This window comes from Mauremys mutica, chromosome 12 (assembly GCF_020497125.1).
Source record: "Mauremys mutica isolate MM-2020 ecotype Southern chromosome 12, ASM2049712v1, whole genome shotgun sequence".
Taxonomy (NCBI): Eukaryota; Metazoa; Chordata; order Testudines; family Geoemydidae; genus Mauremys; species Mauremys mutica.
Window position 1 is genome coordinate 76884437 of NC_059083.1, and position 23325 is coordinate 76907761.

The window sequence follows — 23325 nt, forward strand, 5'->3', positions numbered from 1 at the left end:
GCCTCATCTTACTACACCCAGTAGCAGAAGAGCAGTTCCTGGTTCTGTCTGTGTGGGTCATTGGAAGCAGGAAAAAATATTGCTCCCTTTTGTTGTGTCTGCCCTTAGCCACCTGAGTGCTGCTGGCAAACAGCTGCACGGGCAGATGAATTACTCTGGAGTGGGCTGGAAAGCAATCATAGGCTTCTGAGACTTCTGCTCCTCCCACGGGTATAGCAGTCAGACTGCGGTGGGAGGGGCAGGGCCTGTCTCTCACCCGCTCACACACGTGTCACGGGCTGTGCAGCGGGGAAGATTAAACATGGCAGGCAAGCAGCAGCAGGCTGCTCTCTGTACACCAGTGAGTGCACCAATCTTTATTTTGGGTGTGTGGGGTGTTTGATTATACACTGTCTTTTCCTGGTGGTGGTGTGCCAGCCTCTTTAAACCTGTTTGCATTAGAGAACTTATTGGCATGAACTGTGAACCTTGTTTTGTATGGAGGGGGGGGGGCATAATGTGGCCTAGGAGCTATATGCCGCCTGTGTATCTTTGTACAGTAATGTGTTTGCAGCTGCCAGATCTCTGAAGGTGCAGAGGAGGGCAGAGCAGAAGGTGTGGTTATAGTTGATAAACTCACAATGTGTGTGTGTAGGGGTGAAGGTAAGGGGAAGATAGGGAGAGATTCTTAAGCATATCTCATGGTTGATGGATATTTATTTGTGATGATATATGTATAACTGAGGTGGAATCCTGCCTTGTAAGACATGGCTACGCTAGTGTGGGGACGGGGTACAGAGAGTGGCTTCTCTCCCATTCCCACACACCTGTTGAGCAGCAGGGCAGGAAATCTGCTCAGGATGTGGGCCCTGCTACTGCACCATCCTGGACACTGCTATCCTACAGAGGCATAATCTGCTGGTTTAGTGAGTGTTGCCAGGTGCCCAGCTCCTTGTACCTGTGCTGCAGTGTGCAGGAAGAGCTGCATATTGCTGCTTCTCAGAGCAGCAAGGTGTGCCCCACTATACATTCACCCTGGCACTTCATGAGCCAGCCTGCCCTGCACTGCTAAGATGACAGAGAAGGCCCCTTATGTGAGGCCAGCACTGTCACACCCCTGAGCATGGCTCAAGATAGAGAGGGGCAGGATTTGGCTTTAGGCCTTGTTCACACAGGGGATTTATTCTGGAATGAGGTAGGGTGTGTGAATTCAAAGCACAGTCTGGTTTAGATATCCACACTGGAATAGCTACTCCAGTCCATTTCCTGTTGTAGACAAACCTTTAGTTGTGACCCTTATATGTCTGGCTAGTTGCCAGTGCAGCGCATGGTGTCTTAAAGGATATATAGGGAAAAAATCCAGCAACAGAAACTACTGGGGAAGGATTTCTGTGGTTTGGACCAAATGCTGCAATCTTTATCCAGGCAAAATCTTAATTGACTCTAGTGGGATTGACTTCTTCTGAGTGAGGATGTCAGGGTCAGGTCTTGTGATGGTTTGCAGGATTTACCTTATTCTACTTTGCATCTTATCAGTATGTTCATTCATCTCTCTGGGAGCACATTATTCACTAAGGCTGAACACCCTGTTAGACTGTCCTTCTTTATAATGTGCAAATGAGGCCTGAAACAACTCCTCCTCTCTGGTCTCTTAGTTCCAGTCTTGTCTACTCTGGTCAGTTGGATGACAGGTTGATTATGACATCAGATACCAAGAAAGCGACATCTAATGGGGAATTGTTAATTTTTTATTTTCTTGGGGTTCGGACATGACATTACTAATATTTTGATGGGGGAAAAAATGTAAAACCTCATCTTTCAGGTCTTATTTATATATCATACAGGATACAAACACTTTATTTTTCCCTTCTGCAAGTTATTTTATGTAACTTCCTTTATCTGTAGATATATGGATGACATTGGACCCCATGAACCAGACAACTACAAGAGAGGTTATTTTATAGTCATGATTGAAAGAAACAGATCGTATAAATGAACTAACTTAACTTGCAGATATAGTGTCTGAGTCTCTGTCTTGCACCTTTCGTAATTTGGACCAGTGCAAAGTGGATGTAAAATGTTACCAAATAAGAGTGGTTGTGTTTTTACCTCACTTTGCTCTGGTTTAAATGACCACATACAGGACAATAGAGAATCTGGCCCATGTGATCAAATGGAATTACTTTAAATTGAGGTGTGTGTGGAGGGGTGGGGAGGAAGTTAACTCAGGAAAAAAATGTTATGGAGGGAGGGCTAGCTCAGTGGTTTGAGCATTGGCTTGCTAAACCCAGGGTTGTGAGTTCAATCCTTGAGAGGGCCATTTAGGGATCTGGGACAAAAATCTTTCAGGGATGGTATTTAGTTGGGGATTGGTCCTGCTTTGAGCAGGGGATTGGACTAGATGACCTCCTGAAGTCCCTTCCAACCCTGAGATTCTATGATTCTATAGTGGAAGTCACCAGATGGCAGTTACCATTTAGTTCTTTTTGTTAGCATGTGAGCAAATGTGTAATCTCTGTTTATAGTTTCATGATGCACGTTCTTTTTGGGGAATCTGTTGCAAATAGTATGTTTACTGTCCCCCTTAATCTAAACAGTTAATTCTTGTGGCAGAGTTGCTTCCTGAAAACTGGCCATTGGTGTTGAAATTGGGATTTTTGAGAGATGTTTGCCTGCATGCTGTTTGTGATCACTCTTTGTTCCAGGACTGATATATATAGTATAAATAAAACAAGTCACACTAAGAAAGTGCCACTGATTTCTCCTCTAATGAATAACTAGTAATAGTGCTTACTGCCCATTTTCATGCTATGAGCTATTAATAGGGAATTGTGAGAGGGAATGGGGAGAATTGGATTGGATTAAATTAATATAAGAACCAGGGTTTTGCAGAAGAGAAAGTTAATGCCTCAGGAAGTGTTATGGCTCTGTGCAATTTACACTTTTGAGGCACAGCTGCTTTGTAATATAACATTCTTCTCTATTCACTGAGACAGTATAATAATTGCATGACTGCTTAGATATGACAGTGATGTTCCTCAAATGTGTATGTGTTATCAAAGCACAGTTACCTGTCAGAATGATGCATGATTATAGCCCAGAGTACAGTGGTATACATTTTACAAGAGCACTGGTTCTCATTTAAGGTGTGTTAATCCACCGTCTCACACGCAACCAATGTAAAAGAATGCATGGTTGCTCAGTCCACTGGGTAAACATGGTACTTCAATCTCAGCAAGCTGCATGTGATAGCAATGCACTCTTGAAAGCCTTTCTAAAGAGGGAATCATAATAATCAAGCCTTTTATTCACAAGGCTGTGTGTTACTTTTTGCAAGGTTACTACAGGACAACTAGAAGCACCAGCACTGGAGATCTGGAAATGAAAGGGGCAAAAAGTGTTTTGTTTTTCAAAAAACTTTATTGTAAAACTCAGTATTTTATATCACTTCCAGACTTCACTAAATACATTACAGAACAAACCAGCAAATCCTGTTTTGAACACGTTAAAGCCTGCTTTTCTGGATCTTTTGTGTGCATATGCATGCGAACATACATGTGCCTACTCATGCTATGGACATAAACAGAAACTTATTGTGCAGCCATTTATAGACATTATTATTGAATCTGTATTGGAAATCCTTGTAAAAAAGTGACAGTAGAACCTCGTTAATCTGCAGAACAGGTAGTTTTCTCACATACACAACCTGGCAGCCTCTCCCACTTCTAAACAAGTTTATAATAGCAAAGTGCTGTAGTGAGGTCTCGTATTACTAAGACTTCATTAATTTTACAATTATATTCTACAGTACATTTACCAGCATGCCAGAAGCATTAGCATAAATTAAAAATAAACATTTACAAAAATAAATACAGTTTTGTGAAGCAGTATCGTGTTTGTTCACTTACCCGCTAACTCACAAAATCTAGTCATGTACAATGGATCTTCCAGTCATTCATGCAATTTAGCGAGGTTCTGCTGTACATGATAAAGTGCTGAAGGCATATATATATATAAAAAAAAAAGAGACACAACTGCAGCATAGTCTCACTAGTTCTCAGGCAGTAACAATGGATTGCTATAGCCACTTTGTTGCAGGAATGTGTTTCTTTTTGGACATCTAAGACAGTTTAAAGAAAAACACCTTCCTAAAGAGAGGAGTTTTATACAGATTGTCCCACATTTCTATGGCTGATAAAATACATAGACATGTTAGCATAGCAGTTAATATACAGTGCCACTTCCACTTAAATACAGAGAAACATGTCAAGCTGTATGCGTACTTAGAACCAAACAAACTTTTTACTTGTCCCCCTGAGTTGCCGAGTGGCATAATAATGCATAAAGGAATCTATCAAAATAAGAGTGAGTGAACAGCCGGTTTGTTGTCTTTCAGAATTCCCTTCTTTGTGGGTAATAAAACACAAAACACAATAAGGACCCAATTCTGCTGTCACTGAAGTGAGTGGCAAAAAACTCACTGACTTCAATGGGAACAAAGTAGTGCCCACAGTGATGATTTTCTTTCCATTGTAGAAGACCAGTTATTTGATGCCTACAGAAGCTTAAGAACACACGGATTGTATTCTAATAACGTAAACTGTTACTGGTAATGGTCAAGTGCCTTTACTATTTCATATTAGCTGCACTGACTTTATTCATGTTAATTCAGTAGTGCTACAAAGATTCCTTTATGTGCAGCTGTGGTAAGTGAAAGTTGCAGGTATGTTTAGGTGCTAATCATACAGGACCAGATTCCCAGCTAGTGTTATTCAGTGGAGCTATATCAGTTTACACCAGCTGAGGTTATGACCTACAGTCTATTAAAAGATGGATAGTATCTCGCATTCAGTTTACCACAGAATTATTTTAAGAGCATAGTTGTTTAAGACCACCACAGTAAAATCAGGCAGCATTCACAACAACCTGTGATTTTCAAAACAAAACTGAGTTTACAAGATAGGCATTGAAAGGATTGATGCAAAGAGGTAAAAAGGTTTTCTGCTAAGTCAGATATTTTTTTCTCTCCAATTCAAATTATTTATCTGATAGCCTTTAACAATCCTAGAATAACTTAAATAAATACTGGTTTAAATTAAAGACAATACATCTTGCTAGCAACAGGAAACGATTCTTAGGATGCTAGTTTGTAGAGAAATAACTTTATAGTGAAATATCTGCAGTAATAACTGGCCATAAAAATAAGTGGTAACCTCCAACTTCCCAGCATTTACAAAATTCAAGTTAACTAAAAAACAATTTACCAATAATTCTACTTTAACTAATTAGCCTACCCTACTGCCCCCAGGTCTTGTTACAATGATCTGAAACAAGAGTCCATGTCCTTCTGATAGAAAACTCGAGTTCAAATTATATTTATTTATTAAATAATTTCTTCTGCATTATTTATTCTGTTGATTGAGTAAGATGTACAGTTTGGAAAGCCTGCCAGGCAATCACAAAAGACTGTGACCTAATAGATTTAGTTGTAGGGGCCACTTCTGATTTTCTTTCGTACAACTTTGTTTTCCACTTAAGAGCATAGAACTTTTATGTGTCATGTATTAGGGAAGCAGAAATGTGAACCACATCTCTTCATGCGGGACAGGAGTATTCTTATGTAGCTAGCAATGCGTGGCCATCTCTCATATGGAACCTACCATTGCTGGTTTAAAAAAAATAAAAGCAATCTTTCCAAAATAATAGTTGATGGCAACTTTTTCACATTAAAACGTTGCATTCCCTTTGAAGTATAGTTTTAGAACATGGAGCAGAGCTGACTTGTTTTTCCCAGATTTAACAAAGAGCGTATTGGATTTATAAGGACCAGCTTTTTCATGCTATGCTGTCACAGCTTCTTACTGAATCATCTGTTTTTCCAAGATCCATTTCAATAAAGTCATCGGGTATGTCTTGTAAAGCTTCTGATGCATTTTCTTCTAAGCCCTGCTTCTGACCTTGACACAGTACTGTCTTGCATGGTCTTACTAAAGACAGAAACACAGCACCCAGTACCATACCAGCAGCACAGGAGTAGAATGCTGATCTGTAGTTCTGTGTCACGTCCACTAGCACACCTATGGAGAAAGCATTTTAAATCCATTAAAAATAAAAGTCACATCTCACACTCATCTATCATTTTCCTGCCCATCCCATTACCTCAAAAACACCACCCCTCCCAACTTTTCGATATAGTTGCCACTGTATTTGTATGATATTTCAACTTGAAGATACAGGTACTGGTAATCAGCTAACCAACCATTATGGGTACCTTTTTAAACCTTAAAATATCAAGGGTCAACTTAATATATATGTAACTGACATCTGCCAATACAAGCCTGACATTTTGCAGGGGGTCTGGCTAGAAAGCACTGTATAAATGAGTCATTTTCATGGGTATATTTCATTAAAACCTAGAAAAATGCCAGTTTTAGGATTCTAACTGGAACAGGGTAGCAGTGCAGGATTTTCCTTCCTTGAGGCTCTTCTATAGAGGATGCCTCATCTCCAAGACACTGCAGGCCTGCATTGCAGCAACTTCCTTTCCAGCTCAAGAGGGCTGGATGGGACATTGCTTGGAGCCTACCACTATCTTTCCTAATTCAGTCAGAAAGGTTGTTCTAAAGAGGTATAAGGTATTCTCAACTTCCCACCCAGGCACAGGAGCAGCACTAACCGGAGGCCTAACCCATTGCAACATGGTTATTAGGAAGAGGCATCAATAATAATAGTAGCTGATGTCAGCTATTCAAAAAGGTACATAGTTTAAAGTTACCTGCAAGGGGTGGTCCAGCCAACCCAGCTAAACTCTGAATGAAGACATATACTCCCGCTGCAGAAGACATCCTGTCTATACCAGCCACGTCATCTTCGGCTAACATTGGAATGTGTGTGCCCGCTACAGTTCCAAGCATGAACCCAAAAAATATGCTACATATCATCAGTCCCCAAAATTCATAGGCAAGAGGGAAGGCAAACAGAGCTATGGAGAGCAGAATGACACATATGAGTTCAATGTAAATCTTGCGGATAGGCTTCTTGTTGAGGACCCAACCGGCACTAATTCTTCCAAAGACTTCAGCAATGGCCATTGCAGACAATATGTATGCAGAACGATCCTTATCGATACCAAGACTGATGCCAAGAGGAATGATGTAGAGTGACGGAGCAAAGAATCCCAGAGTAGCAAATAGACCAAAAAGTGCATAACAAATAAAGCCGTGGTCTTTCATCACAGAGAAGTCCAGGAGTTGGATTTTTGGTTCTTTAGGGGAGCTGCTAGCTTCAACAAGCATCTGTATGGTTTCCTTTGGTTCTTCACTTTTCAGCTCTGCTTTGGTGTTTCCAGGCACACTGCTGGGTGAGGTAGATACTTCTACTCCTGAGTCAATTGAATCTATTGAGGTGCGTGTTTGCTCATTTTCAAGCATATACTTAGTCTCTGTCTGCTCTTCTGTTGGTAACACTTTCACTTCTTCCTGTGCTTGGATAATAATAGGTCGCAGCAGTAATCCACAGATGACAATGCCTAACTGTAGCACCCCAACAATCAGGAGACTGTATCTCCAACCAATCTGCTCCTTCAATGAGGTGATAGCTGGGGAAATGGGGAGCAGGGAAGAAATTATAAAAAAATAACAGGAAGCTTCCAACATTTAAAAAAAAATCATACACATTAAAAAAATATAAATCAAAGTTATTGGGTCAAACTCTGCTCCATCTAAAGTCAATAGGGTCCTAGGTGTCTCAAATTAGGCACCTAAAAACTAATGGCCACTTTTGGAAGTACAACTTACTTGAGATCACCCACTGGTTCCCTATCAGAATTCCAGATTCCCAGTTTTAGGCTGTCTACATTGGCTAGTATTTAGAGTCTGACCTGTAGTAACTACAGGCTTTCCCTTCTCTTCTCAGGTGAACAGTCTTTTCAGACATTTCTTAACTGGTATGGGCTGGCAGGCACTTTGATCAGCAGGGAGCAACTAGGTAGTATTTTTAATGAGTGTTAGTTTTAAAGTTTCCTTTCCTATCTGACCCCATCCTGAAGCCAGTTAGTAAGGGGGAAGTTTTTTTCTCTATTCAAACTGTGCTGGTGCTTACATACAAGCCTTTCATTACAAGGGTTTCTTTAACTGAAAAAAAATATTTTGCATTAATTGAAGGCAGACCACACCAGCAGACTGTATTATCTGATCAGTAGAGAAATGGCAGGTTGCTTCTCCTCTTTTAGCTATTCTGAAAAGTGCTAGTAGAAAAAAAGATGATGGGGAGTGGATTTCCAGAAAGTACAGTACTAGGAAAAGACTTCATCTTATGGAATTCTAGGAAGGCCTCATACAATTCAATCTCCCAAGACCTTGGGGTTGGGTTTCACATGACACATATTCTGAAAGATTAGTGAAGATAGAGATTGAGGGTGACTCCACGTTACAACTCATGCTATAAAGTAGCCATGGTAACTATCCTGCCTTATTTTTAGCTTGCCAGGGCTGTACAGGGAACCTACCAGATGGGGTGTCAGTGTAGCTTACCCTGTTCGGCCAGCAGAGACTGAGACTAAAAAGCCAAGCCTCTCCCCCGATATTGATCTTTTTTCTTGCCAATAATAAGAGGGGCAGATCGTTCCTCTATGACGTAACACCATGCAGGAGATGGGTTTTCTTCTGCATTCTTAGGCAGAGGAATGCAGAAGAAGGCTAGGGATAGTTGTCCAGAGACCTTGTGTCTCCTTGTAGCTCTGGGTTCCTGGCACACCCCCACAAACTCCAATTTCAGTGAAAGTTAATAAGACGTGTCATTGTCTTGTGACCAGAATAACTAGAATCTAAACTTAACACTATGCAGGAGACAGGCATTTAAGCTGTCTGTCCAAAAATTCCACTGGGACTAATTTTGAAGTCCTTACTCAGGCAATGTCTTAAAAAGGACTTTTACCCTAGTAAGGACAGCACTGGCCCAGTAACTACAAGTGTCAATGAAATCAATATAGTTGTGATTAAGGCGTCAGCTTATGTAAGAATCGGGCTCTCATTTGGTCGGTAGGAGGATCACACAACATATTGCTTACGTACACTTGTGTTTACAATATTTTGGTCTATATACCTGGCGCAAAAGAGAAGACAGCAAAACATTCTCCTGTGGATGCCACTGCAGTGACCAGTGAACGCCGTTTGTCAAAATACTGTGACAAAATGGTGACAGTCGGGAGGAAAGACAGACAGTATCCCAAGCCTGTGAATAAATGCCAGAAATTGTCATGACAATGAGGAAGGAAGCTGGATGCTAATGCCAGCTTCCCTTGTGGTGAAATTATGGGATCAAGTCTGCCAACTAAGTAATTCACTTAGGGAAAAACAGAATGACCTAGCATAGCCCACACCCACTAGATCCTACTTCCAAATAACTAGGAATTCCCAGTTGGGGGAATTTCCAAGAATAATTTATTTAGTTACTAGTTTGTCTGTGGTGCTCATCACCCTGTTGTCAGAGCACTTCATGGACAATAGCTTTATCTTTAAAACACCCTGGCCATGTTGGCAAGTATCATTATCCCCAATTTACAGATGGAGAACTGAGCTACAGAGAGATTCAAGGGCTCAGTCCTGGCAAGGTGCTGGCACCTTCAGTTTCCACTGAAGTCATAGGTATCCCCCCCGCCCCACCAATTTCATGGCTGTGAAAAATGTGTCATGGACCGTGAAATCTGGTCTTGTGTGTGCTTTTACCCTATACTGTACAGATTTAATGGGGGAGACCAGCATTTCTCAAACTGAGGGTCCTGACCCACAACTGAGACTCTTGCGGGGGTGGGTGGGGACAGTATTGCCACCCTTACTTCTACGCTGCCTTCAGAGCTGGGCGACCGGAGAGCAGCAGCTGCTGACCAAGGGTTCAGCTCTGCAGGCAACAGCACAGCAGTAAGGGTGGCAATACAATACCATGACAACCTTACTTCTGCGCTGCTGCTGGTAGCTCTGCCTTCAGAGCTGGGCTCCCAGCCAGCATCTGCCGCTCTCCAGCTGCCCAGCTCTGAAGGCAGCAATGCCAGCAGCAGCAGCACAGAAGTAAGGGTAGCAGTACCGCAACCTCCCCCTACAAGAACCTTGTGACCCCCCCTCCCCTCTCCAACTCCCTTTTGGGTCAGGACCCCTACAATTACAACACAGTGAAATTTCAGATTTAAATAGCTGAAATCATGAAATTTGATTTTTAAAATCCTAGGACCATGAAATTGACCAAATTTGACTGAATTTGGTAGGGTCCTAGTCATAGGGAATTGACAGTGGTCAGCACATCTACAGGATCGTTTGACAATTTTCAGGATCAAGCCCCAGGTGACCTGGCCTAGGTCACACAGGAAGTGTGAGGCAGAGGCAGGAAAACAAACCCAGCTCTTCAGAGTCTCAGTTCAGTGACTTAACCACAAGCTCATCCTTCCTCTCTGGAAAGGGAAATAATTTCACAAGAGTCTGCAATGGGACTCCTCCCCGCAAGGCAAGTGACTTTGGTGTGATAACAATACTCAGAAATCTTCCAGAAGATTTCGTGTGCGTACATGTGTGTACACACACAAGCTATATATTGCAAGCTAAATATCCTCTTTGCAAAGCTAAATAGTGGCTTTTATACACACAAACTGAATTACTTAATATATCAAGTGTACACATGGGCTTTGGAAAATATAGACATTGATGCCTATGAGATCTTAAAATGCAATACGCCCCCTTGACATCTCCCCCCTCTGCCTCCCCCCCACCCAAAAAAACCAGGGCAAAAGTTCTGTGGGAGAGTTTGAAAAGAAATCAGTTTTGAAGTGGCTGACACAGGGAGTCTTTGTGAAAGAAATAGGTTTTAAGGAGAAATATGAAAAGGTTTGTTGAATGAGAAATGGGAGATAGTTCCAAGTGTAGGTGGCTGCCTGAAAAACAACCAACAAGAAACAGAGCCGGCAAAAGGTGATAAAAGGAACAGCAAGGAAGCAGGATTGGGAGGAGCATAAGGAGTAAGATGAAGAGTCATTTAAAAAAAAACAAAAAAAATTTAAGCCAGTTTAGAATAAGGGAATCCTAACTCACCAGAAATTAGGCCAATCGTGATATACATCTCGACAACTGTGCGTGCAAAGGAGGCTGCCACCATTCCAGTACTGATCAGTATCCCTCCGACCATCACCACAAGACCATGACCAAAACGGTTACTCAGGACTGTAGACAAGGGAGCTGCATTGAGGGGACAAAAGTGCATAAAGCATGACAGTAATTTGCAAAACTCCTGTCGTCTCTGATCTCTTCTCCCCATTTTCTCCTCCTTTTATCCCTCTGGTCACGCTGACGCTCTTCTTTGCTCCATGCCGGTCTACTCCCACACCCTTGCCACTCTATCCACCCTTCCCCGAGCATTTTATACCCAGGGAGAGCCTGAAATAAATACTGTAGCTGAAATCTTGGCCCCACTGAAGTCAAAACTCCCACTTCAATGGGGCCACAATGTCACCTTTCATAGCCCTTACCAGCTATATAGGGCAAGTGTCTTTACAAAAGTACAAGTCTGGTGCTCATCATTATCCATCCCCCCCCATTTACGGAAACGGAGATGCCGAGAAGTTAAATGACTTGTCCAAGCTCACACAAGCAGAGACATGTACAGAGCCCAGTTCGTCCCAGGCCCTATCTGTGGTGGTTCAGACTGAGAATGCAGATGTGAGTTGTGGAAGTAGCAGAGACGAAGAAAGGGACCTGATGAGTAGAGTGGGGAATGGGATGTTGAATGACTTACCTGTTCATTTCCTTGCTCTTTATGGTTTGTGATAGTGGGATATGCAGGTTGTCAACCACAGATAGCTCAGAGGAGGGGGGAGTATATACACTACGTGTGATGTGTGTGTGTGTAAATCCCAATATTTATACGGGCGCACCAGTGACATGAACACAGACCCTTAATAATTTCAGTTCAAACTGAAGATGTACTGTGCACTTACCTGTAAAAGTTAGTACAAACACACATATTGAAATTATCCACGATATCCTGCTGTTGGTTTCATCAAAGCTTTCCATCAAATCATTAAAGAAGACTCCAAATGATTTTATAATACCATATGTAAGTGCTTCCACAACAAAGAAAGCAAAAGCAACAGTCCATCCCCATCCTCCATCAGGCACTTTAGTATAAACATTTGGGGTGGTGCATGACATTTTTATAGCTTTGACAGTCATTCTTAATCTGGAATAGAGGGAAAAAATAAGACATCTTTTAAAATTCATTTTTTACAAAGTCTGATAATTGTAACATCACAGAAAAATATTGGGGAGGAGAGTCGCTTTCTCGCTCTGCTGCTGTGAGATTAAACACGGGACTCAGGTAGACGTTTCTCTTTTCTATGATGAGATAGGAGTGGTTTGTCAGTGGGCCCTTTGAATCAAGAACCAGAAACTCATCACTCATCAGCAGGACAAGCTGTCCCAATCAGCAAAACCAGTGATTAAAAGCAATCATCTGAGTTAAATGCAGATGGGATACAATTCATTCAAAAAATCCACATGGGAGCCCCAAAGGACTCATGAAATGACACAGACTTCAGAACAATGCCCCAACAATCACGTTTTTCTAACTTGCTGACATTGAACAAAAAGTAAAGCAGTAGGGGGAGGATGAGACTTCCCTCCTGCACTTCCTCAAGGACCTCTCTGCTGTCTCAGCCCAAAGCTTCAACACAGCTCCACATGGTTTTTGCAGAGCTGGTTAGTTACCTAAATCAGCTAGAGGCTTTTTTTCCCCCTGTGGCTTTTAAAGACATTAAATGCTTTCCTGAGCACTCATAGTGGCTGCTAAGATTCAAGGAAAGAGAGTGGAGTGGCTTGTATCAAAGACAAAGACAGCCTGGAAAAAAAACAAAACAAAAAATCAAAATATGTTCCCTTCACCTCTCCCTCAAGTGGCCAAGATGTATTTAGAGGTGGTTCAGCCTCTAGTGGTTCTTGGGGCAACGAAACATTGGTCTACTTCTGAAGCTTTTTCCCTGGTAAGGAGGATTTGTTAGGATCAGTTTGTCTGATGCTGAGGAAGTTCATAGAATCATAGATTATTAGGGTTGGAAGGGACCTCAGGAGATCAACTAGTCCAACCTCCTGCTCAAAGCAGGACCAATCCCCAAATGGCCCCCTCAAGGATTGAACTCACAACCCTGGGTTTAAGCAGGCCAATGCTTAAAGGTGACCTGCCACACAGAAAGACCAAATTGCTTCAGCATGATGGGTTGAACACTAACAGCAATAGTAAAGGAGAGGAACACATTATAAAGGAAAACCACATGTGTCTCCTTACCACAAGGCTCAATCATGATGACATGCCAGAGATTCACTGAGCACTAATCAGCAAACACCCAATCATGCATCTGGTGACTTCACACTCACCACTAATCCAATCTGCAGGTTAGGCCTGGCATACACATGTAAAGTAAGTCCTATTGTTAACAACACTGCATGGTTTTCTGGAGTGTTTTAATACCATACAGGATATTAAGCTAGGCCCAAATCATCCCGGTGTAACTCTGTTGACATCAGTGGAGTTATACCAGGGATAAATGTGGCCCGTTAGCTTTTAAAAGTACTGAAATACTATGTCAAAAAACAAATCAACAGAAACAACCCCAAAACCCACACAACCCGGGGTTAATCTTAGTCTCCAATAGTGTTTTCTGAAAACTGGCCTTGTAGTGGGTGTGACAGCACCAACATGAGTCATGGAGTCCCTGTTGCCAGATAACCAGAGTAGGTCAAGACTCCATTTTATTTTGTAAGTCTTCAGCATACACAAGTGCAAAGGGTCATTTCTCTTTCTGGAGCTCTCACTAAAAAACCAAGGCCCTATGTCAGAACAATCATCCCAGTAGCTGAGGAGGGCTAAGACCTGTGCTTCTGAGTAGGATGGGCAGAGAGGTATGAGAGATGTCATGGTCTACTAGGGGATGGCCCTGTCACCCACCTGCTGTGTGACCTTGGGCAAGTCACCTTCTCTCTCTATCCCTATGTCCCTTCCTACCCTTTCTCTGTCTTTTCTAGTTAGGGCTTGTCTGTGCTACGGAGGCTACAGCACTGTAGCTATGCCTCTGTAACCTCATAGTGTAGATGTATGCTACAGTGACGGAAGCGGGTTTTCCATCATGGTAGGATCTCTACCTAGGCTGATGGAAGCACTCTTCTGTTAAATTGTAAATTCTCTCTTACTATGTACTTCTTCCTGTATAGGGCTCAGAACAATGGGACCCAAAACACTAGTACTAACCTTGGATCTTGAACCAAACTACCGCCCGGGAGCCTCCTCCGGCCTTCCAGATGTTTTAATCTGTCCCTCGAGCTCCCGCCGGGGAGCGGTGTCCGGGGCTTGCCCTGCTCCAGCCGGGGAGTGGTATCCGGGGCTTGTCCCTCTCTGCGCAGCTCCTGGAAGCAGTGGCATGTCCCCTCTCTGGCTCCTGTGTGTAGGGGCAGCCAGGGGGCTCCACACGCTGCCCCCACTCCAATAGCTGTCCCCGCAGCTCCCATTGGCCAAGAATTGTGGCCAATGGGAGCTGCAGGGGCGGAACCTGTGGATGGGGCAGCTTGCCTGGCCACGCCTCTGTGTAGGAGCTGGATGGGGGACATGCCACTGCTTCTGGGAGCTGCTTGAAGTAAGCACCGCTCGGAACCTGCACCCCTGACCCCCTTCCTGTGCCCCAACCCACTGCCCCATCCCTAATCCCCCTCCTGCCCTCAAGTCACTTGGTCCCAGCCCAGAGCACTCTCCTGCACCCCCAGCCCAGAGCTTGCACCCCACACCCCCTCCCGCACCCCAGCCCCCAATTTTGTGAGCATTCATGGCCCACCATACAATTTCCATATCCAGATGTGGCCCTCGGGCCAAAAAAGTTTGCCCACCCCTGACCTAGCTGCATCTACCTCCAGGATTAGGAGCGATGAAGCTATGTCAATTAGGGCTTACGTACAGACAATGCATTAAATTGTAAATTCTCTCTTACTATGTACCTCTTCCTGTATAGCGCTCAGAACAATGGGACCCGAAACACTAGTACTAACCTTGGATCTTGAACTATTCCCAGCTGGTCGCTTTATCCCTGCTCTGCTATTCCCAGCCCCCAAATCTTTACACAATAATGTTTTCCTTCCCCCATTTTCTACCTGAGTTGCTTCAAAACATCTAGAAAGATTCATTTGGGAAAAGCCCAAGGTATCTGTTAGGTCTTGTATGCTAATTTCAGCCTAAGTGTAGAATTCAAGGATGAATTTCAAATAGAGATACTGACACACCCTTTAAGTGTAACAAATCGGTATGTATGGCATACCCTTTGCGAGGCTGTGGGCTCATTCATTAAAAGCTGTTCCATTCTATCATGTCAATACTCAGTCAGGACGTGCACTTAGGTATATTAAAATGTACTTCAAGATTCCTTACGGAAAGGGTAGAAAAAGCTGCTGCAGGGCATTTGATACAGGTCACTAACCAATTTACAAGATCTACTTTTTTGATGATGCTTAAGAATTTACAGTTTTGCCCCTTGAAACGAGTCCCATAGGGATAACACTTACTCCTGGAAACTGAAGAGTAAACCTGGGCTAAATTTTGTCTACACAAATTGTAACTTTTCCTACTTGGCTGAAGAGACTGCAGTAGGGCATGTTTGTGCTGAAAGACTTGGCAACTTAAAGAAAATGACCTGCCTCCTTTGGTTAAGCACAGAGAGTCAAATCCATTCATGTTGTAACTCAACAAGTACACACACTGACTGTGCACACAAAGACCACATTCCTTACAGCTAGCTAGAAATGGCAATTAAAAATGATGTATTTCTAGCAGTGGCCCTAAATTCTGTTTGATTTCTGAACAGAAGACAGTCAGTGCCCAGCATAGTTCACAATTAGGGAAACTCTTGTAGGGATTGTGTATTTCAGAGATGCTACAGCAAGTCTCTTGCCTTTCACACTGATGCTGTGTGGAATGAACATTGATATATTATTGGTTTTTGTAAAGGTATTGTACAAAGTTACTGTATATACTTTTCCTATCATACTGTTGTTCTCATTATTTAAATCCAGCCAGAGAAAACTGGTTGAAGCTTCTTGTTCTCAGATGGCACTATATCAAATAACAGCAGCATCCTAAACCTTCTGTAAAATGGGGATTGGGAACAGGAGCTGAAAATGAACCTTAATAACTTAGGGAAAACTTCTGCTGTCTAGCCACACGGTGGACAGAGTGCTGGCACTCCTCTCTTCCCCCTTCAGTAGAGCTCTCAGATCCACCTGGCAGATTTTACCAATACTGTGTCCTCCCAAAAGCATGCAGAGCCCTACCTGCTCTGGTTCTCCATGCTGCTTCGTCTGCTCTCCGAAGGCACTGAGGACCCTCTCCAAAGCAGACCTGATTCAACAAAGCATTGGATGATGTGTTCCCGTCCATTCAACATTTAAGCCCTTGCTGATGTCCTGACCTCCGTGAGATTTACACACACTTCAATGCTTTGCTGACTAAGAATGGGGTTGAGCATGTGCTTAGCTTTATGGCCCTACTTTGCTGATGTGTAACTTGCCCTCACCAGAAAGCAGATCATTAGCGTCCAACTCTCTCTCCAAAGTTTGTTGGAAAGAATCTTGATCCCGCAGCAGTGGGGGCACTAGGAATACAGACCGGTGTGCAAATCTGGGGCACTACAGAGGTCATAAATAATGGAAGAACTGAGCGAGGGACACTACTAGAAAAGCAGTTTTGAGATATACAACCAAGTTCCTTTAAAAAAAAAACGATAGATCACGAAGGACCACGGCAAAAATTATCTGGGTGCAAAAAAAAAAAAAAAAAGCCCTCCTGGTTCCTAAGTGATGTAGGGGAAATGAGTGCGGGGGCAGATTTTCGGCATCACTTTCTGAGGGTTTAAGCCCAGTTCCCACTGGGAGCGAGGGGAGCCGGCTGTGCCCTGGACACGGATGCTCCCGGTTACAGAAATAAAGAACGGCCACAAGGCAACAAACTTTGAAGCATAAATCTCACTTACCAGGTTTGCTGCTGCTGCTGCTGGGGGAGGAGGCGGCGGCGGCGGGACCCCCCACGCCAGAGCGGGGTGCAGGCGAGCTCAGCCGCGGATCGGCAGCATGGTGCGGGAGGAGGGGGCTGGGGAGGGCAGCCGGGCAGGGACCCCTGTGCAGGGGGGGCTGTGGCTGGAGAAGGGGGGGGGGAGCCCCACTCTGAGCAGCACCAGGGTCTGTGCCCGGCTGCTCCCCGGCGGCGCCCGGCGGCCCGTCCCCTGCTCCTGCCCGGGCGGCGGCTGCTGTCCCCCCCGCGCTCACTTCCCAGCTTTATATAGACCGGCTCGAGCCGGTCTCTGCCGGCGGACCCGGCGCGCGCGGCAGCTCAGCAGCGCCATGTGCGCGCCGGGCCCGGCTCGCAGCGGCGGCTCCAGCCCGGCGTGCGCTGCAGGGAGGGGGGCGCGGGGGTGCGCGCTGGGGAGGCGGGGCAGGGAGGGGAGGCTGCAGCCCAGAGCCAGTGTGCGAGCTCCTCGGGGAGGGGGGGGGCATCATCGGCCTGGGTCTGACCCTCCCCTCCCCCAAATACCCCACTCCCCTTGACTCTGACCCCCACCCAACCAACCAACGGGTGTCCTGCCTCTGCGGTGCACGCCCCAGGGTGCCCCTCTTCCTCCCCCAGTACCCCAGGGGGACCGCTCCCCACAAGCCCCTAGCGCTGCCCCCACTCCCAGACACCCTGGATCCTTTGCACACACCCCCCTTTAATTACTAGCCCAGACCTAGCGATGGCCCCTCTGCCCCCCGTCCTGGGCGCAAGCCAGGGGATGCTCTCCCGCCGGAGCAGCGAACGCGGGGCCCGGCTTAGCAAGGCCAAGCGACTGCGGAGGCGCAGCCGGCCCTGCACAGCCGCACGCCGGGCGGTGGTTTGGCCACCCGGCCTTCAAACCCAAGCTCGCCAGGAGAGGGGCTGCAGGAAAGGCTGCGTTTCCTGCTGCTTCCAGTAGCACCCAGGAGGCCATGATTATTGGGAATGGGACCCGCTGGCTGGCTGGCTTGGGGGGTGGGGAGGCGGGGGGCAGCCGTGCATTTCCCCGTTCTGCGGCTGGGGTGCAGGCACCTGCTGGGCTCCACCTTCAGCATCCTTCAAGCCGGATTCCAGAGGCTGCCCCGGGGACACGTGGGCAAACGTTTCCCTGTTTACAGCAGAGACCCCAGAAAGAAATGCGAAAGGATGCCCGGCTGGCACCAAGCCACGGCCCTAGATCTACCGTTAGTTGACGCCAGCATAGGACCCGTCTGCGCTGTAACATGCCGTGTTATTTCATCCCCATGCACCGCTGCACAGCCGGGCAAAGGCGCACGCCGCCGAGAAAGCGGCCCGCCCGCAGGAGTGCAGCGGGGAGAGAAGTTGGGTCAGAGCAGTTACAGCTCGCGTTCCGGGGGGCTGTGGCTTGGGGGGGGCTGTAATTGGGGGGGACTGTAATTGGGACAAAACAAAGTGCCGCAGCACCCCCCCCCCCAGCGGCTAATTTCACCCTTGCAAAGGGCAAGCGCCGGGGAGGGGTCTCTGCTGCAAAGGGGTCGCATCAGGGGAGGAGGGGGGCTGCAGCTGCTGCACTCCCCCCCCTCCGCCCCCCGCCGTGTTCGGCATCTCCTCTCCCCGGGGAGAGGAAACCCTGCAAGCGCCTCCCCGCGCTCGGGTCCCCGGCGGGCGCGAGCCCGGCAGCAGCAGCAGCAGCAGCAGCATCCTCCGCCTCGGTGGCGCGAGCGCGTCCCAGGTTCAAGCTCCTGCAGCTGCCGCTGACTGGAGCTGGTCCGGGCAGAACAGGTTTCTGCCAGTTTGGGTGTGTGTGTGTGTGTGTGTGAGACTTAATCCCCGCCGGAAGCGGCTCGCTGCTCGCTGCAATGGGCCATGGCGGTGGCTCCTGGCGCTGCATGGCAGAAGCACCCCCCCGAGGAAAGAGCCAAGCGGCTGGGTCTCCCCCCGAGGCAGCAGCTTGCAGCCTGCACCCCTGAATCTGCCGGAGCCGGCTCCATTGGAGTCGGGCGGTTGGTTTGCTAATTCTGTGGGCAGGCAGGCTGGTGATTAACCACGCAGCTGCTGCTTCTCGTGGTTCTGCAACAAACCCGGCCGTGCCGAATTGTGGTGCAATTTTCCCCGCTTCGCTTCCTGACTCCCAATTCCGGGCTGGGAAAAAAAGAGAATTGTATTTTATTCGCCTGCCCTGGCCGAAACTAAAATCACTCGCCCTCTGGGCAAAAGGTTAAGGAGACTCTTGCGGGGGTGGGTGGGTTAAATCTTACTGCGTGGACATGCGGAGTGGGTGATTTTGCTAATGCTGACGCGCTTTTAACTGTGGAAGAACGGGAAAAGAAAGGGTTAACTTGTCACCCGTGCTGCGTGTAAGGGACTCGGTCTGCAGGAAGAGTCGCATTTTATTTAGCGTGTAGCCAAAACGGATTGACGAATGGGAGCTGTTTGTGGTGCGCTCAGTTCACCCTGCAACCTCCCGTTCAGCCGGCCACCCTCCACTTCACTGTCAAGCCCCGCACCGTTTTGGAGGGTCAGTGTTGCATCCTGTTTGTTTAGAGACGGGCCCTTCCTCTCTGTGTGGAAAGGAGCCAGAAGGGATAAGTGTGTAAAGCAAAGGAAGCAGTGGGTCCCCCCTACACACACTCTGATGCGTGCTTTGAAACAGCTGCATCCAACCTTTTCTTTCATTCCCAAATACAGTTGGCATCTGCAGTTTAGAAAGACATGCAAGACGGGATCCTATGGCTAGTGCGTGTGACAGTGCAAAACAGCAGCCCCAGCCTGCATAAAGCAGCAGAACTGGAGGTTTCAGAGTAGCAGCCGTGTTAGTCTGTATCGGCAAGAAGAACAGGTGTACTTGTGGCTGGAGGAGGGAATCTGGTAAGCTGCTCTTTTAATAATAACGCTTAGCACCTGCAAGTGCTGCATCTTCCAGGGACTATGCAGTCATTAATTATTTTTAACCACTATTTTGGGCTGCCGACCTGAGCCTGAGAAGGAGTCAGAATTTACCAATGTACGTTGCCAAAGAGCCACACTAATATGTCAGCAGCCCCCCACCAGCTCCCCACCTCCTCCCAGCGCCTCCTGCCTGCCGGCAGCCCCACCAATCAGTGCCTCCCGCTCCCTCCCCATGCCTCTCGCCCGCCGCGATCAGCTGTTATGTGGTGCGCAGGAGGCTCCAGTGGGGAGGGGGGAAGAGCGAGGGCATGGCAGGCTCAGGAGAAGGGGTGGAGTCGGGGGTTGAGCACTGAGCACTCCTCAGTTAGCATCTATATAGCTCCAGCCCTGGAGTCAGTGCCTATGCAAGAAGCAGCATATTAACCTGTGAAGAGCCGCGTGTGGATCCGGAGCCACAGGTTGGCCATCCCTGGACTATTTAATTTCCTTTTTAGTGCCACAATAATGGTAAAAGCAGCAAAGAGTCTTGTGGCACCTTATAGACTAACAGACGTTTGGGAGCATGAGCTTTTGTGGGTGAATACCCATGAAATTTCCACTACTTGCATCCGACGAAGTGGGTATTCACCCACGAAAGCTCATACTCCCAAACGTCTGTTAGTCTATAAGGTGCCACAAGACTCTTTGCTGCTTTTACAGATCCAGACTAACACGGCTACCCCTCTAATAATTGACAATAATGGTAGGTCTCTTTTTGCAGCCTTAACAAGCAAACTAAAAGCCTGAGTGCGGATTTCACTTTTAATCATTAGAAAAAACAGATAACTGTTTGTTATTTGTTTTAAAGCTTTCCCTTGGTTTTCATGTCAAAGAAAAGTGATCTGGTCATAAAATAGGCAGGACAGCCTACCTTATAGATAGTATTATTGTTTGTTTGTTTGTATTATTGTAGCTCTTTGGAACCCTAGTCGTGGAGCAAGACCCTGTTGTGCGAGGTGCTGTACAATCACAGAACAAACTGTCCCAAAGAGCTTAGCTGCTTTGAACTTTAAACAGGATGTGGACACTACAGAAACATGTTTGTTGGTCTCAGTCCAGTTGCCCAAAGAACCATCCAACAAGTGCCCTGGTCATGAACTTAGATGATCCCCTCAAAGCAGAGTCAAAAGGTTGACTGGACCATTGAGGCTGAGGCACATTGCTGGGTATAACCTTCACCCTGGTACGGCCCAAACGTGGGATACAACGTGTGACAAAGACCCAAATGAGCGATGCAACAAAATTAGCCATGTAAGAAACGTAAAATGCCTCATGGCTCCTTCTGTGGAGCTGTAGGTCCCAAACTTTTTCATGCTGTGACCTCCTTTGGGCTCACATCAGATAACGTGACCGAGGGGTCTGAGAGGTGGTGATGGGGTTTGAAAATTAAAGGCTGGAAAAACAGGTTCTGCAGAGCAGGGGGTTTGCAGAGCGAGCCCACCTCGTGCTCACCTGGCAGTGGTAGCTCCTGTCCCGCAGGGCTGGATAGGCTTGGGTCCCCATTCTGGGCATTGCAGCCGGGTCCCTGGTGCGTGGGTTTGTGTCACAGCACCACGCAGGGTTGGCCTGGCCCCTCTAATGGAGGAATGGTTGAGCCAAATTTGAGTGAGTGGCGTTGTGAGTCCGTGCACCATGAGCAAAGCCGTAACACCTGGAGCAGGGAGTTGAGCCTAACCGGCCCTGCAAGACAGGGGCCTCTTCAACTGGCACATATTCTGGCTTTCTTACATTTTCTTTTCTTTCCTCTTTTTTTAACATCTCGCCAGGCCCTGTGACCCTTTCTAGGAGTCGCAACACACAGTTTGGCAAAAGCTGCTGTAGAGTAAATAACTCGGTAGCCTCAGCTCCATGGTTCTTAATCCATAATTTTTCAGAATAAAGTGAGGGGAAACCAAATTTTTGTGGAATGAGGGTAACCTTGGGACTAAAAGGAGAAACTTTCCTCCAAACCAGGATCATTGGCAGGTATGTTGTTGAGCCATACGAGGAGGCATGCACTGATTCTACCGATGCTGGTTCTGCTTGTTCTGGGGCTAAACAGAATGCTTGAATCTTAGCAGCTGCCTGGTCTGGCATCTTGTGCCAGCACTCAGCTTTTGCTTTCTAAGTTAACTTGGTTGATGATGTGATGAGCTTTCCTGACTCAAAAAGGTCCATTCTTTGGAGTCTGTCTCCAAAGAAGTCTGTGTTTCAGACTGTTATTTAGCCTCTGGAAAAAGCACCTTTTGGGCTTGAAAAATTAAATTAAAAGAGGCACATTATGTACCTTGTGTACCCATGTTGGTATTCGGTGCTTTGTTCTCTAAGTGAACATACTGTGTACTTGATAAAATCAGATTCTGGTTCTTCTCGTTTTTTAAATTTCAACATCCCTCTACACACACGCATTGTCTGTGAACTTAAAGCGGGGCTCTTGTTCTGAATTCTTGAGCCTTGCACCATTAATCATTGCTGTTTGTGTTTAAATTCAATGACTTTTGCCCACTCGTAACAGATTTACATTTTTTATTAAAGCTAATGTTAAAAAAATTATATAAAACATAGGTTGAGAAAAGAGTGTCTGTACATCTCGTTCTAGTACTTAGATTATCCACAAATACAAAGTTTGTTTTTAAAAGTCATATGATACATAGAATACATAATCAGCAATAACCCACATTTAGGTGAATAGATTTAACAATACAGTTTAGGTATTAGAATCTGAATACTCGGGTACATCATTCATGAAAAGTGTACAGAGATTTGATTGTGGAAAGCAAAATATATGAATGAGTGGCGATTGTCCCTCAGTAATTGAGAATTAGGTAGGTTGTCCCTTTAGGAAATACAGTCCATGAGGAAAGTTGTCATGGGATAAAAGGGAAGGTCCTTTCATGGATTAAGAACTGGTTAAAAGACAGGGAACAAAGGGTAGGAATAAATGGTAAATTCTCAGAATGGAGAGGGGTAACTAGTGGTGTTCCCCAAGGCTCAGTCCTAGGACCAATCCTATTCAACTTATTCATAAATGATCTGGAGAAAGGGGTAAACAGTGAGGTGGCAAAGTTTGCAGATGATACTAAACTGCTCAAGATAGTTAAGACCAAAGCAGACTGTGAAGAACTTCAAAAAGATCTCACAAAACTAAGTGATTGGGCAACAAAATGGCAAATGAAATTTAATGTGGATAAACGTAGAGTAATGCACATTGGAAAAAATAACCCCAACTATACATACAATATGATGGGGGCTAATTTAGCTACAACGAGTCAGGAAAAAGATCTTGGAGTCATTGTGGATAGTTCTCTGAAGACGTCCATGCAGTGTGCAGAGGCGGTCAAAAAAGCAAACAGGATGTTAGGAATCATTAAAAAGAGGATA

The 23325-nt window shown here is 45.8% G+C and overlaps 2 protein-coding genes across 5 annotated transcripts in view; one reads left to right on the plus strand and one right to left on the minus strand.

Annotated features, from left to right (window-relative positions):
* Positions 1–83: 83 nt before the first annotated feature.
* Positions 84–23325, plus strand: part of ARSG (arylsulfatase G) — an 80798-nt gene continuing 57556 nt past the window's right edge. For 2 of the 4 annotated variants that reach the window (XM_044982066.1, XM_044982068.1), the window contains exon 1: positions 135–340. The gene's annotated coding sequence lies outside the window, so the exon portion shown is untranslated. Of the gene's footprint in view, positions 341–19887; positions 19906–23325 lie in introns of those variants that run through there. The other 2 variants (XR_006572767.1, XM_044982067.1) reach the window with 2 other exon arrangements.
* Positions 3378–17271, minus strand: SLC16A6 (solute carrier family 16 member 6). The gene is made up of 6 exons (XM_044982070.1): positions 17021–17271; positions 11957–12198; positions 11055–11198; positions 9082–9210; positions 6755–7576; positions 3378–6056 (listed from the first exon to the last, which is right to left on the minus strand). Exons 2-6 carry the CDS (start codon positions 12189–12191, stop codon positions 5815–5817), a joined length of 1572 nt encoding a protein of 523 aa, XP_044838005.1. The 5' UTR covers positions 12192–12198; positions 17021–17271; the 3' UTR covers positions 3378–5814.

Excerpts from the sequence above, each read along its gene's own strand:
- SLC16A6 (XM_044982070.1), bottom strand. The coding sequence starts at position 12,191 with ATGACTGTCAAAGCTATAAAAATGTCATGCACCACCCCAAATGTTTAT. Across the intron at positions 7,577-9,081 it reads TGTCTTCTCTTTTGCGCCAG|CTATCACCTCATTGAAGGAG; the intron begins GTATATAGACCA and ends CCATTTCCCCAG. Across the intron at positions 6,057-6,754 it reads GGCTGGACCACCCCTTGCAG|GTGTGCTAGTGGACGTGACA; the intron begins GTAACTTTAAAC and ends CTTTCTCCATAG.